Source organism: Ammospiza nelsoni, chromosome 7, assembly GCF_027579445.1.
Source record: "Ammospiza nelsoni isolate bAmmNel1 chromosome 7, bAmmNel1.pri, whole genome shotgun sequence".
NCBI classification, from domain to species: domain Eukaryota; kingdom Metazoa; phylum Chordata; class Aves; order Passeriformes; family Passerellidae; genus Ammospiza; species Ammospiza nelsoni.
In genome coordinates, this window is record NC_080639.1 from 5470019 (window position 1) to 5483726 (window position 13708).

At 47.2% G+C, this 13708-nt stretch overlaps 1 protein-coding gene across 2 annotated transcripts in view; it reads left to right on the top strand.

The window, feature by feature from the left end:
* Window positions 1-1559: 1559 nt before the first annotated feature.
* Window positions 1560-13708, top strand: part of IKZF2 (IKAROS family zinc finger 2) — a 111905-nt gene continuing 99756 nt past the window's right edge. For both annotated transcript variants that reach the window (XM_059475863.1, XM_059475864.1), the window contains exons 1-3: window positions 1560-1738; window positions 4462-4510; window positions 5265-5369. In XM_059475863.1, coding sequence (XP_059331846.1) covers window positions 4477-4510; window positions 5265-5369 — 139 coding nt within the window. In that variant the 5' untranslated portion in view covers window positions 1560-1738; window positions 4462-4476. The remainder of the gene's footprint in view (window positions 1739-4461; window positions 4511-5264; window positions 5370-13708) is intronic.

Consider the following 13708-nt stretch of genomic DNA (forward strand, 5'->3'; position numbering starts at 1 on the left):
TGGTACCAGTGAAAATCAAGGATAACTCTTCCATTATTCCCATCAGTTGCTCTGTTGGATCAAAAGGCTCAAGGGTGTATGGGCAGCCTGAATGCCAATGCTTTCTAGTGCATATTTGCTTAATTTTGCAAATTGAAATGTCATCATTTCAACCTCAGCTTCTCAATGGGCCATGAACTCTGGTGCCTCATGATGGCATTACCAGGGTCACCAGCGCCCAGCAGCTCAAAGAGAAGAGAGCAGGACAATGCTGTTGGCATCTGGTCCAGGACCTGTGGAAAGCAGGGAAAACTTCTGTGAGGAAGCATAGCAAAAATTCACCCTCATACACGAGGGTTGGGCTGGGGCAAGCCCCTGAGGGGATTTGAGGGGGTGTCCCCTCGGTGTGGGGATGTCCCCTCGCTGTGGGAAATACTCGGGCTCATTCCTTCAGCCTTGGCTGTAGGGCAGCGAGAGGATTTCCCTCAGGACATTAATGCTGGTTTTTACACTTTTCCCACACACCGACTTCCCGGGACCGGGCTGGAATGCCACATAGAGGCTTCACTCGCACCCGAGCCGTCTCCACGCGGAAACTCGGCTCGTATCAGCCGCGAATGTTTAATTAAGTAACACGCCGGGCCGCCCCCCGGGCGGTTATAAATAGAAGTGCTGAATCACGACTCCGCCGGTCCCTCTGCCCGGCCGGCCGGCGGGAGCCCCTGGGCGGCGGCTGCCGGCGGGGTGCGGGGGGTGCCCGCCCTGAGGGGCCGCGGCCGTGCCCTGAGGGCGCGCGCTCCCGCCCGCCCGCCCGCCCGCGTGAGGCGCGGGGCGCGCACTGTGGCGGCGGCGGCGGCGGCCGCACTTGTCCTGTAATCGATTGCCGAGCGCGCTGAGCGGCCTCGCGCCGGCTGCGGGCACCCGCCCCCCGCCGCGCCGGCCCCGCGGGGGCTGAGGCGCCGCGGGGCGGGAAGGGGTCTGAAGGTGGAGGGGGAGCGAGCGTGGGAGTGTGTGTGAGGGACTGAGAGTGAGTGTGTGCGAGGGATGAGTGTCCGTGGGATTGTGTGTGTGAGGGACTGAGTGCGAGTGAGGCAGCGAGTGTGTCCGTGTGAAGGACTTTGAGGGGAGACCTGAGTGTGAGGGAGTTGAGTGTGTGTGTGCAGGGCTGAGTGTGAGTGAGGGAGTGACAATGTGTGAGGGGCTGGCTGTGCGTGAGGGAGAGAGTGTGAGCCCGTGGGGGGGTACTGAGTGTGATGGAGGGAGTGAATGAGTGTGTGTGGGTTTGAGCCTGAGGGAGGGACAGTGTGTGTCTGGGGGAGTGTGTGTGAAGGAGGAGGTGTGTATGGCTGTGAGGGAGTGCGCATATCTCTGAGAGAGTGTGTGTGTCTGTGTCAGGCAGGGTGTGCGCGTATCTGTGTGTGAGGGAGGGAAGGGAGTGTGTGAAGGAGGGAGCGAATGAGTGTGTGTGTCTCTGTGTGTGTGTCTGTGGGAGGGAGAGAGGGAGGGAGAGCAGCGGCCGCCGCCGCCGCCGCCGGATCGGTTTCTCGGGGTTTGACCAGCTGTCCCAGGCTAACCCTCTGCTCTCTGAAGATGGAGGAAGTAAAAACAGGATTACCCTTAGCTACGGCTCCTCCGCCGCCTTAGTCCCCCACAGCCAACTGCCGTGCACAAACACACCTCCACTGGGCAGAGGGAGCCGACACTAATAAACACACAAACAAAAGGGGGATGGAACTGACTCACTGCCTGCGCGGCTGAGGTAAATCTGCGCCTGGCTTCTTATTATTTCTTTCTTTTTCTTTCTCCCCTCCCTTCCTCCCCTCCTCTCCTCTCCCTCCCCGGTCCCCCCTTCCCCGGCGGGAGGAGGGACAGCTCCGTTCCGGGGCCGGCGGGACGCGGGGCTCGGTCCGTCCGTGCGGGTCTGTGTGTGCGGAGGGTCCCCGAGCCGAGCGCGGCTGTGCAGCATCCCCGCGGGCGCCGATGACTTGTTGCTGTTAGCTCAAAATATTAAAAAAAAAAAAAAAATTAAAAAAAAAGCCCCAACAAGCCAAGCAAACGAAAAAACCCCCCACGAAGCCCAGAAGGCAGCAGGGGCAGAAGCCGCGGCGGGTCTCGCCGGTCCGTTACCCAGCCCGGCCCCGCTGCCATTTCCCTCAGCGCCCGCCGCCACCTGCGCGCCCCCGGGGGGCTGCGGCCTGCGGCGGGGACAAGGGGGGAAAGGGAATAAAATGACAAGCAAGGCAGGACTTCCATGACTTTGACAGGTTGTGGCAGGGGCGGGGAGAGGCAGGATGAGGCGCGGAGCCCGGCGTCGCCCAGGGCCGGAGCGGCGCTCCGGGGAAGTTGGCCCGGCTTTGCTGCGCGGGGTGTGAGTGCGCCCGCCGGGCCCCCCTCTTCCCATCCCGCCCCTCATCCCCTCTTCCCATCCCGCCCCGCAATTCCTCCGCTCCCCCCCGATCCCGTGGAATCCGTAAGGAACCGGTGGATCAAGTTTTCCTCTCTCTCTCTCTCTCTCTCTCCGCGCTAGTTAATCGCATTGCTGTAGCACCGGCTGACCTCCCTCCCTCCCTCTCCCTCCTTTTTTTTTTTTTTTTTTTTTTTTTTTTTTTTTTTTTTTTTTTTTTTTGTTCTTCATCTTCCTTCAAAGTATGTGCCATTCCTGAGCGAGTTTCCCCGCCGGCTCATCCCGGGGCTTCCCGGCTCCCCGGCTCCGCATGCCCCACCTGTAAGTGGCGGGGGCGAGTTTCTCTCCCTTATCCCTCTCCCCTTCCCCGTCTCTCTTTCCCCCTCCTCTTCTCCCCCCGCCTTTAAAAAACCATTTTTTTAAACTTTCTCCATCTTTCTGTGTCTTCAGCTCGAGCAAAACTCTCTCCCTCCATTCCTTGTGGAGAGGCTCAGCAGCTGGGATTTGCCATCACCAGCCTAAAAATGGTGACCAAACTTTTTCTTTTCCCTCTCCTCTTCCTCCTCCTCTCCCCACTGAAGAAATAAAAAAATAAAATTCAAGCCGTGTTTTAATTTAGGTTATGGATGTTTCTGTGTTTCTTTTTGTCTTCCTTTCTCTTCCTCCTCCCTTCCTCCCCTTTCTTTCCTTCCACTTCATTGGCTGGGATGATCTTTCCCTGTTGCTTCTGATGTTTCTTTCTTTTTCTCAGTGTGTGCCTGCCTACCTGGACTAGGGGGAAGATAAGGTAATTTTGAAGGGCTTGAGGAAGTGGCTTACCTATTCTGAAAACTTTTTTTGCCTTTTTGTTTTTTTTGAGATTTCTTTTTTAAGAGTTGTGAAAATCAGTAATTGAAGAGAGTTTGGTAGCAGCTAGGCAGGTTGAAATGTAAGTGTTATGTGCTGAATGCCTTGGGAATTTGATCTGCTTTATACCAAAGAAGAGCACAGAGAAAAGTATTTATTTATTGGGGGAAAGGCAGGGAGTGGGGAGGGAGGGAAGGAAAGAGGGTTAAGGGAGGGGGAGGGAAGTGGTTTTGGAGACAAGAAGTGAAGCTGCCTGTTTTCCAGTAAGTAATGGAGAAATTCCAGGAGCCAGGGCTAAATATACTTGGCGATCAATACAGAAATGGCTCATTGTGAATAATTTAGCTGCCTGGTGCAGTGAGAGTTTTGAAACTAAAGGCAAAAAAAGAGGCCATGGAGGGAGAGAGGAAATAAAATTTTCCTCTGGTCATGTCAGATTCTTAACTTTTCTACTTAAAAGAACATAGTTATGATTATTGATCTCTCCTTTTTTTTCTTCTCCCCCCACAATATATATCAAATGATAGCTAGGGGGTGTCATTCTATACAGTTACTTGGGTTTCGGGAAAGTAATAGCTTGTTCTGTGTCAGCAAAGTGCTTCCAGAAACTTTAAGATTGCTTCACACCACAAAATGCGTGATCTGGGAGTATGAAATGTGATGGCTGGCCCTGTGCTGTGGCAAATAAATAGGGTTAGAGTGAACAGGTGTGTGTACAGGTGTGTGTGCACACAGAGGTGTGGGACAGCTGGAACAGCTGTGTCCAAGGGGAATGGACACGGGAGGGTTTATTTTGTTTAGACCAGGAGGCAGTGTCTTGTAGTGTGTGTGAAAAGAACAATTGTTGGTAATATCCATATCCTCAAAGTCTCTTCTGGCTGCAGATAATTGATAAAGCCTTACCATCCCAGCTTGAAGAAACAAGAAGAAAGTCAGGAAAAAAACTCTCAGATCAGGCAAAAATGTGAGTGGAGCACAGAGAGAGAGAGGTCTGGTCAGACCAGGATGATCCAGGTGCCACCTGGGCAGGGGCAGCTGCATGTCTGCTCACATAATTTACAGGAAGAGTTCAGTGATTTGCAAACGAGCACATGCAGTGCACTTGTGTGTTTCTCTAGGCAGTGGTTGCAACAGCAATAAAATGGGCAACTACTTAGGGCTTTAAGTAAGTTTAATCATTTAATGGTTGATACTGACAGGCGTCTCTGAGGGTGTACTTTTCTGCCTTGCAGCACTGCACTTTGACTATGGAAGCAGAGGCTGTTGATGGATATATTACATGTAAGTAGTCATTTTGATTATTCTGAATTACTTTTCTTTTCCTACTCTCCCTTGTATAATGCAGAAACCTGAAAGTTTAGCTTGCTTGTGTACAGTGTCTGCATTGACACTGAATTAGTAGCATTTAAATATAAATTCTCTGTATGACTGAGACATGCATGGGGATGGGGTGCATGGGTGATTATCTCTAGGTTTAAATATTTGCTGGGGGTGAATGAACTTTTCATATTAGAGAGAGTTGTTCTCCAGAAATTCAAACTGCAGCCAAAAACTTTTTATGCCTTTCTCTATGTTTTCTGGGGGGGGGTTGTGCTTTTTTTTAACAGTCAGTTAACCCAGAGCTTTTGAGGGAAGGTCTGTATGAATTACTACTCATACAGACCCTATGAAGGTCTGGTGAATTACTATTACTAAGACTAATTACTACAAGTCTTCCCTTGCCCAGCCTGGATTGTCCCTGTCTGCTAATGGAAAAGTAATCCTAACTTACTTAAAACCAACAGCTGGGACAAAGTTTGCCACAGGAGTCTGAGTAATAAATAGGGTGCTGTTCAGACAGTAGCTTTGAGGGGGGCTCTTAAAATCAGCCAAATGTTATTTGGGCAACTGAGAGGTGTGAGAGGCTCTGGAGGACCCCGCTGGGGAAGGAGGGAAGGGCAGGGGTGAGGAGAGCGAGCGGGCTGTGGTTCTCGATGTTTGTGTATCTCTCCCGAGGAAGGGATACAAACTGACGGGACGTGTGTTGTGCTCGCAGGTGACAATGACTATTCGCCTGAGAGGGAGCACTGCGGCATGGCCATCGACCTCACCTCTAGCACTCCCAATGGGCAGCACACCTCCCCCTGTCACATGGCAGGCAGTAAGTCTCCTCTTAAGCCTGGTTCTCTCTAGATCAGGGTTGGCTTGGCTTGGTCTGGTCCTCCTGGTCCTCACTTTAGGTCCTAGCCACTGCTGTTGGCATTGCTAATAACAGAGGAGGACAGGGAAGAGTTTCTTTTTTTTGGTTCTTGTTCGTGCTGGTGTCTCATCTAAACATGAATGGGATTGCTAGTCTGAACTATCCCAAGGTGGCATTTGAGAGCTGGTCCGTACCTGCTCCAGGTAGGAAAACACCAGGGTTGACTTGTGCTAGTTTTGTTTCCTCAGTTTCTGAAACCCAAATAGAAATTGTTATTATTATTACTGCTGTTACTTTCTTTGCTTCCTGAAACAGCTTGAAGTAGCTTTATTTGAAAACAAACAAATTTTATTTACAAAACTAAAGTTGATTTTAACAAACTGAAAGGAGTTTGGTTTAGAATGTCGGGTAGAAACTGAGAGTTTAGTGAGTCTGCACAGAGTGTCAAGAGCTGATAATATTTATAGAATTATTTTCCTGTTCTATATGGGAGGTGGATAAAATGTAGTTTTCGCAATTTCATAAATTCAACAATCTTCATTTTCTGTGTGTGAGTGCCCTACCTTGTTTAAGTGTTGGCTACAGTGTTACAAGATATTTACCTTAATGTAACCTCTGCACTTATAGTCCTGAAAAAATGTAGCGTGCTTTGCTTTCGGCATACTTTGTGTTCCTTTCTGTGACACTAATTTTCTTTCTGGTTGTGTATACTACAGATACATATTTATCTATTTAAACCCAGGGTTAGTATAATGCCCTACAAGAACCTCTGAAACAGGGAGAGCTTCTAGGGTTGCTTGCTTAAAAATGCACAGCCTTCAGAGTCTTTCTGAGAAAAAGATGTTACTTTCCTTTAAGAATCCTTTCCTCTTGCAAATTACGGGTAAAGCACAGTTTTATGAGCCTTTAAACTGAGGGTTATTATGAAGATCTCTCAATTATATACATGTTGCTGGAGAATATGATTTCTAATACCATGGACTGAACTTTATATGACAACCACCCATAATTCAGCATCTTTAGACAATTCCAATTGTGCTGCACTGGGATTCTGATATACTTTATTATGTTGTAAAAGTTTTACTACTCACTTTCTTCATTTTCTTTGTTTCCTTTTTATTAATGGGAAGGCTTCATTGGAAGGGAAAAAAAGTATCTGTGTTTTAAATCTTCTTTATAATCTAGACTGAAAACCAAAGTCAAATTAGGAATAAAAAGATCTAGAATGAAGTCATGCAAAAAGCTTTAACACACTCAGTATTTTCATGTTCATTGTGTTAACATTTTCAGTGGTTTTTAAACTTCATTAGTTCTTTGCAACACATACGTATCTGCAGCTTTGGTGGATATCTTTTTTTTTTTTTTTTTAAGAGGAGCTTTTTGGCCTATCATAGGTGTCTCAAATGCTTTGAAATTAGGATGTGCTGCTGTTGAAAAATTAAGGGTTCTGCCATGATTTCCCAAGCTTCTGAAATTTATTGTAATTTATTTATTCTTTGCAGGCTTAGGATTGTTTTGCAGAGAGGCGGCTTGTGCTGCCTTAAACATGGAAGGTATTGATCAGAGGTTGTGGGATTTTGTGCCAGCTGTTACATTGGTTCATTTAAGGTTTTTGGCCAAATCTTGAATCTGGCATGTGTAGGCTAAATCGCCAGGCTGGGCTTTAGAGCTTTCCACCTGTTTTGTGGGGCACAGGAAATCCTTTTAAAGGTGTGGTAGCTCAGGGGCCTGCACCTTTTTAAAATACTCTTTTGGGGGTTTTTTGATGTTGTAAAAGGAAAGATAGAGGTGGAATAGCTGTTTGAAATATTTTATATGAATTTAGTAGCTCCCAGTTGATTGACCCATCACCCATTGTTTTAAGTAGAGGCAGTGGCCGTGTTCTGTTTCAGACTGGTTTGATTTCCACTGGGTTTCTGGAGATTAAGTGATGTTGGCTGATGTTACAGCGAAGCCCAGGGTGGGTCATCCTGGCTGGGTAGGACTTGGGAATGGAGGAGGTGATACAGGGAGCAGACCCCAAATATTTCACTCCTGGATTGGTTGCCAGTCACTGCCAGAAGTGCATGGCCCTCTTTGGCTGTGTGCTCTGGATGTGCACCTGCAAGGTAGAGATCTAAGCTTTCACCTTTGTTCTTCTTGCCTTCCACTGAATTGTTTAGAACCACAGCTCTTAATTTAGTCAGAATTTGTGTCTGGCTCAGAAGGAGAAACACCAAAAGAAGGAAATTTCTTGGATCTGTGCTGAAATGACTGAGTAGTGCTCTCCCAGCAACAGCAAAATTATGTGCTGGGTAAAGAGTTTTCTATGTTCATTAGCCCCTGGCAATCTGTGTTAGTAGTTCTGTCTGGATTACTGATGTTTTCAGGTTCTATTCCAAAAGGGTTTGGGTTGAATATTTTGGCTGCTGCATCCTTTAACCTATTGTCATTTTCAAGTATCTAGATGGTATTTGTAGGTTATGGACGAGGGTGACACTCAATTTTCCTTGTGAATGAGATGATCCTGAAAGATGAATCACACTAAATCACCTGTCATAGCTAACTGATGATCTTACATATACCTGCCTTTAGCAGAGCACTGCATGTGTGTTGGCAGATGCTCTGTTCTAAAATATTTCACTGTAGTTTTATGTAAGCAAAGATTTAAAATACATGTAAATAGTCAAACTGAAGAGGTTGATAGATCATCTCACTTTTCTCTACAGCAAAAGATGAATTAGTGTTACACCTGCTGAGTACAGATGATATATTTACATAGCCCCAAATCTGGAAGTCCAGGTTTTCTTTTGATCTTCTGTAGGAAAACTCTTACAAAGGCTGACAGGCAGAGCTGGGTGTCACAGGCTTGCTCAATTAACTTTGTGTTGGTACTACAGAGTTCCCTGCATGGCCCTAAGCCCCCCCACAGACCCCACAGAGTTCAAGGGAGTCTGTTCTGTTCCTGTCTGTGAGCACTGAACTGGGCTGTGAGTGATCAGAAACCTCCGAATAGGAGCTGGCATGCTAATTAAAGGCTAATGGGGAATCCTTATAAAAGAGGCTTTAAAAAGAAATAATTCCCAGTCACCTCCCCACAATGCCACTCTGAGTTCTTACTCCAGTTATTAGAGATATTTTTTTCCTGTAGGTTAAAATGGACTTAAAGGAATGTCTGCTTTAGAAACTGCAGGGGCACAGTTGTTCAATTAGTTGACTCAATCCTTGCTTTGTATAGGATGAAGGACACTTCTCTAAGATCACTGGCCTGCTATCATAGGGAAAATAGTAGCAGCAGCTATTAGCATCTGACAGTCAGCGACAAAGGCAATTTCCCCTTAAATTAGAGCCTTGACAGTGGGTGTCCCAGTTAACTTTCTTATCTTTGCTTTCATAGACAAAAGGAGCCCTTAAATGAAACAGTCAGAACAATCATAAATATCAAACCCAACATCTGATGTTTGAAACCGATTAAAATTGTGGTGTGCTTTCAGGAGGTGTTTATAGTAGCTGGAAGCGTTAGTAAGTTATGAGAATTAATTCATTAAGAGAATAAGCCATGTCGGCTGACTCTGCTGCTGGAAATAATGAGGTGATGGCGTTTTCTCCGTGGTGGGGAACGATTGTGCTGTCTGACGAGATCACTAATTGGGACAGCAGCACTAAGTGGGGATGATTTCAGCAGTGCTGTTTAAAGAGAACTTGGGCAAGGTTTCATTATAATGTAGCCAATGCTATTTTACAAGTGATCAGGGTGGACTGTCGGTTGTGCTTTTTTTTGTGGCATCAAAGCCCCAGACCTTTCCTGATCACTTTCATTTTTGAAGCCTGAGTTGTCATACAACTCCTGTTTTGTCCTGAGCAGAGAGTTACAGGTACCACAGCTGTATCGGCACATCTGAAGGGATAAAGAAATGTGATTTTGGAGCCTGAATTTGGAATTTTCATTCCTGTTGGAATGAAACCACATAAAGTTAAAAGTTGCTCCATGCCTCAGCTCCGAGGCAAACAAGCCTTGTCACCACCAGAATTTACTTCCAGGCATGTGAGGCTGAACCTTGCTTTGGGATTCTTTCCTGGCTCAGGATGTGTTGTGGGCTTTTCAGTAGGATGAGGTGATGGAGGCTTTCCTTTAGGGAGGGTGGTTGAAGCTGGTGGGGCTGGGCTGCAGAGAGGGACTGAATCAGTGCTTTGAGGCAGTCACTCCCCTGATGTGTGCACTGGGGCATGAAGAATTCTGGCAGCCAAACTACTGTGCTCTGAGCTGGGGATTCAGGTCTCCTTTTCTTCCAAATATCTTGGAAAGTGCTGAAAACTTGGACCTGATCACCTCGAGATGCTGAGGAATGTTCTTTCTTCAGCAGCCTTTAAGGAGTATGGTAGGCAGCATTTATTGGTCTGGGTATCTCCTGCCTCAGTGCAGGCAGGTGGACTTTTGGCAGTCACTTCAGATGCCCTCTAGTCCTTTGTGTCTGACTTTGCAGTGTTGACACTTTGATTTTTTTAGCACTCAGCTGTGGAATTGCACAGTGATGCCCAATACAGATGTACCTGTGGTTTGGCAGGTTGAAGGACAGTGAAGATGGACTTTGCCAAGACGAGCTCAGACATGAGGGATGAGCTCAATAAAGTGTGGCAGGGAACTGTAAGATGTGAGCTCCTTGGGCACTTACAAGAGCACGGTCTTTGCTTCAGTCTTTTATCCTCAGACTTCCTGGGAATTGCCAGGGCAGTAGTGCTAATCAAAGTTTTACCCATTTAGCTTTCTTGGAGTTTGAGAAGAAAAAATATTAAATGGAAAGGCAATCATCAGGATTTTAACAGAAATAGAAGGGTTTTCCACACCTAAGAAACCAAAGCTCTGCAAAGTAGTGTTACACTCTGTTTCTTGAAAAAAACTACAACCCAAACAGAGGAAAGAGTTAACTGGAAATTAAGCATTTCCTGGGATGTACCTTGAATTGTTATAGCTTGATCCACATCAGCTCAGATTTTTCACACTGGTATGGTTAAAACCATGAAATAGTTCCTCTGATATGAACTCTTTATGTAAACCAACCCAGAGTATGAAGTGAGTTGGTGTTGGGTATCTGTAGCCCACACTGCAATGGTGAAGGGCTCCCCTTTGTGTTTTTCCTGTCTTCTGTCACAGTCCTGGCATTCCCTATGGAGCTGCACACTCAGCTGCAAAAACATTCCTCCCTCTCAGTGAGTGTTATAATGAGGGTGGAGTGAAATGATTGGTTAATCTCATTAAATAGGTTTTTATTCATTCTGATGGAAGTCCCTTGAAAGGTCATCTGCCAGGGCTTTGTTGCAGCACACACCTTCCTTGGGAAGCTTCTGTTATTCTCTTGGACTGTCAGGTTCAGTTAACTTTCCCTGGTACACACCCTGTTACAACACTGTGCTCTTGCTAGCTTTGTAGTCAGCAAATTTTCAGTGTTTGCTTCTGGAATTTCAGTTCCTTTTCAGACATGCCAATGAAAAGAGCAATCCTCATCTTCCATGAAATATGACACTTTGATGGCAGCTGGATGACAAGATACCTGTTGGAGGAGAGTGTTCTGTGTTTCCCATCCCTGAATCTGGGGGAAGGTGCTGCTCCTGTTGAAATCAATGGATATCTTCTCTCAGGAAATTGGTTCAAAGGCTTGTTTCTAGTTCCTGTGGGCCACAGGCTCTGTCTAGTCCTTCAGCTAAGTGATGGTTTACAGGACTAAGTTTTAGAGGTGGAAATGCAGCTTTTTGTGCTACCTTTGTGCAGAACTGAGGGTGAGCAGTGCTCAACCTTCCAATACCAAGAGGGCACCTTGAAGGAGTGATGCTGTTCTTTCTGCGAGGAAAAGGCAGAGCCTCCATTTCTGCCTTTTGCTTCAGTAATCCCAGTGAATGAAAATCCTTCAAGAACCCACCTTGAAACAGGTTTAAAGTTGACCTGTTCTGAAATTCTGTAGAAAATTGAAGAGAAGGCTGAGCCACTGCTCTGTGTAGCATCAGACCTGTTCCCAGCCCAGGTGAGGAGCCTGTGCCACAGTGTGCTGTCCCTTCCCTAGGGCAGTGGGTGCTTGTTTGGGGTCCAGGCAGCTGACTGCTGCATCCCAGTGGAAGGAAGCGGAGCTGGATTATCTCTGAGAAGCAATGAACATGACAGAGATGGCTCTGGGCTAGGTCACCAGAGGCCCAGTTTTTATCCAAATTCTGGTCATTGTAGGGAGTCCCTTCATGTTTCTGTGGGTTTTTTTGTTTGTTTGTTTGTTTTTTTCCCTCTTGCCCTTTATTTTCTGAATCACAGAAGCTGTAGATCACTTAGGATGGAGACTTGGACGGTACATGTTAGCCTTTGTCAAAAGAAGGATGTTTTTTACAAAATTTTTTTGCTTAGGGGTTATTTCGCATTTAATTTTTGCAGCCCCACAATGAGATGCATTCAGAAGTACCTTAATACCAGTGCAGCTTATTTCCTGTCCTGCACAGGAATAATTGTGGTGGTCCTAAAGTACCCTGTTGTGGTGTATGTGTGGAATTTTAACTCTTCCCACACCACTGAGCACTGCCAGGTCTGTGTGTGGACGAGCCCCTATTCACACTGCCCAGCAAAATGTGCCCTTGATCTGGAGCCAGGTCCACATTACCGGCTTCTGCTGGCACTGCTGTGTCAGCCTGTGGCTTTGAAGAACTGTAATCCCTCACAGGCAGAGAGATGCTGGCAGAAGCTCCAGCTCTGAGCACAGCCCTGGCTGGCAGGGTCACCTGCAAGTGCTGTTACAGGTGTTACATTGGAAAGTACCGTAAAACAGCAGGCACTGTTCCTGGAAAAGCATGGGCTTGATTGATCCCCCCTCATTTCTATACTGATAGGTCATGTCAACTTCTGTGAATTAGAATGTCTTTTTTGGGTTTTTTAACTGACTTTTGCTCTCTCTATCTGCCTCTTATTTTTAAAAAATCTTTCCAGTTTGGGGGTTTATTCCTGTAACACTGTGTGGCCATGGCATAGCACCACAGAGGTAGTGGGTTCTGCGTGCATTGTATGAGCTCCTTTAGCTCATGGTTTCTCTGTGTTTGTCCTGTCCAGAGAGGTCACAGGGCTCTTGATCTTCCCTTTGGGGAAGCTCAAGTTGGTGGTCAGATCCCTGTGTCCTCTCAGGTATGGGTGTAGGCACACAGTTTGTGGTGGTTGGGAGTGGGGCTGGCCCAGCCTCATCCCCAGTGGGCACAGCTGTGCAGGACAGGTGAATGCTGTTGAAGGGAACGAGCCATGGAGTGCCCAGGGGCACTGACCAACCCCCAAAGGGAACAGAGGGCACACAGGTGCAGGGCATCAACAGGAAGGGATAAAAGGCTGGGCTGAAGAACAAGAAGGGCAGATGCTTGCAGCCTGCTGAGGTGCCCTGGTGTTACTGTGTGTGGGCAGTGCCTGAGGCCTTCTGAAGAGGTGAGGTGTTACTGTGTGTGGGCAAATGCTTAAAGCCTTCTGAAATTGTTGTGTGGTGATGCTCTGTGCATTGTGGCCATCTCAACTGTGGCATATGCTGACATATGGGGGGAGGTCAGTCCTAGGGCCAAACCATGCTCCCATCCCCAGTGTGGATAGTGTGAATATCTGTGTCTACCAGCTGGTAGTAAAATAAAAAGAGGAGTTGAAGTGTATCATTCTCCTACACAGGTAGGGAGCCCTTCTTAGCAGACTGTGGGCTTTACACAAGGCATGAGCCAGGGAATCTGATTCACTGCAGACCTGTCTGCTCTCCCCACCATGGTTTCATGTTACTTGGAGAAGCTGCACAGACTGGTTTTTTCTAGCCTCTTTTCCTGCTGTGGTGTTGGTACCTACCTCCTGTGAGGTTGCTCTGGGCACAGGTGTAGTCACTGCAGTAGGGGAGAGAGAAGGGGAATATCAGTGTGAATATTCAGGTCCCTGTCCTGTCTGTGGCTTGGAGAGCCCTTTGGAGGACCTGGTGCTACTGTCCACCCTGAACTTCATGAGTGGGGTAGAAGATGCAGCCATACCTTGGTGCTGCTGTTGTCAGGCCCTTTGTCCTGGAGGTTGGATGTCTCAAATGTTTTTCAAAGGAGGTAGGAAATCCTGCAGTACATGAACCTTGTTTATCCATTCACCTTGTTGCCTGTCCTACCACCATCTATTTTTGCTAGGAACCTTCTTGTGTGAGGAGGGGAGGTGGGCTGGGTTTCCTCTGCAGCAAATGGAAGATCTGGGCAGGGCTTACGGCAGCGATGCTCCGTTGGCCGTTAAACCGCACTCGTGACACAGCCTTACATTCCCATGGGGGGTTTTCTTGTTTATCCCCTCTGGTCCT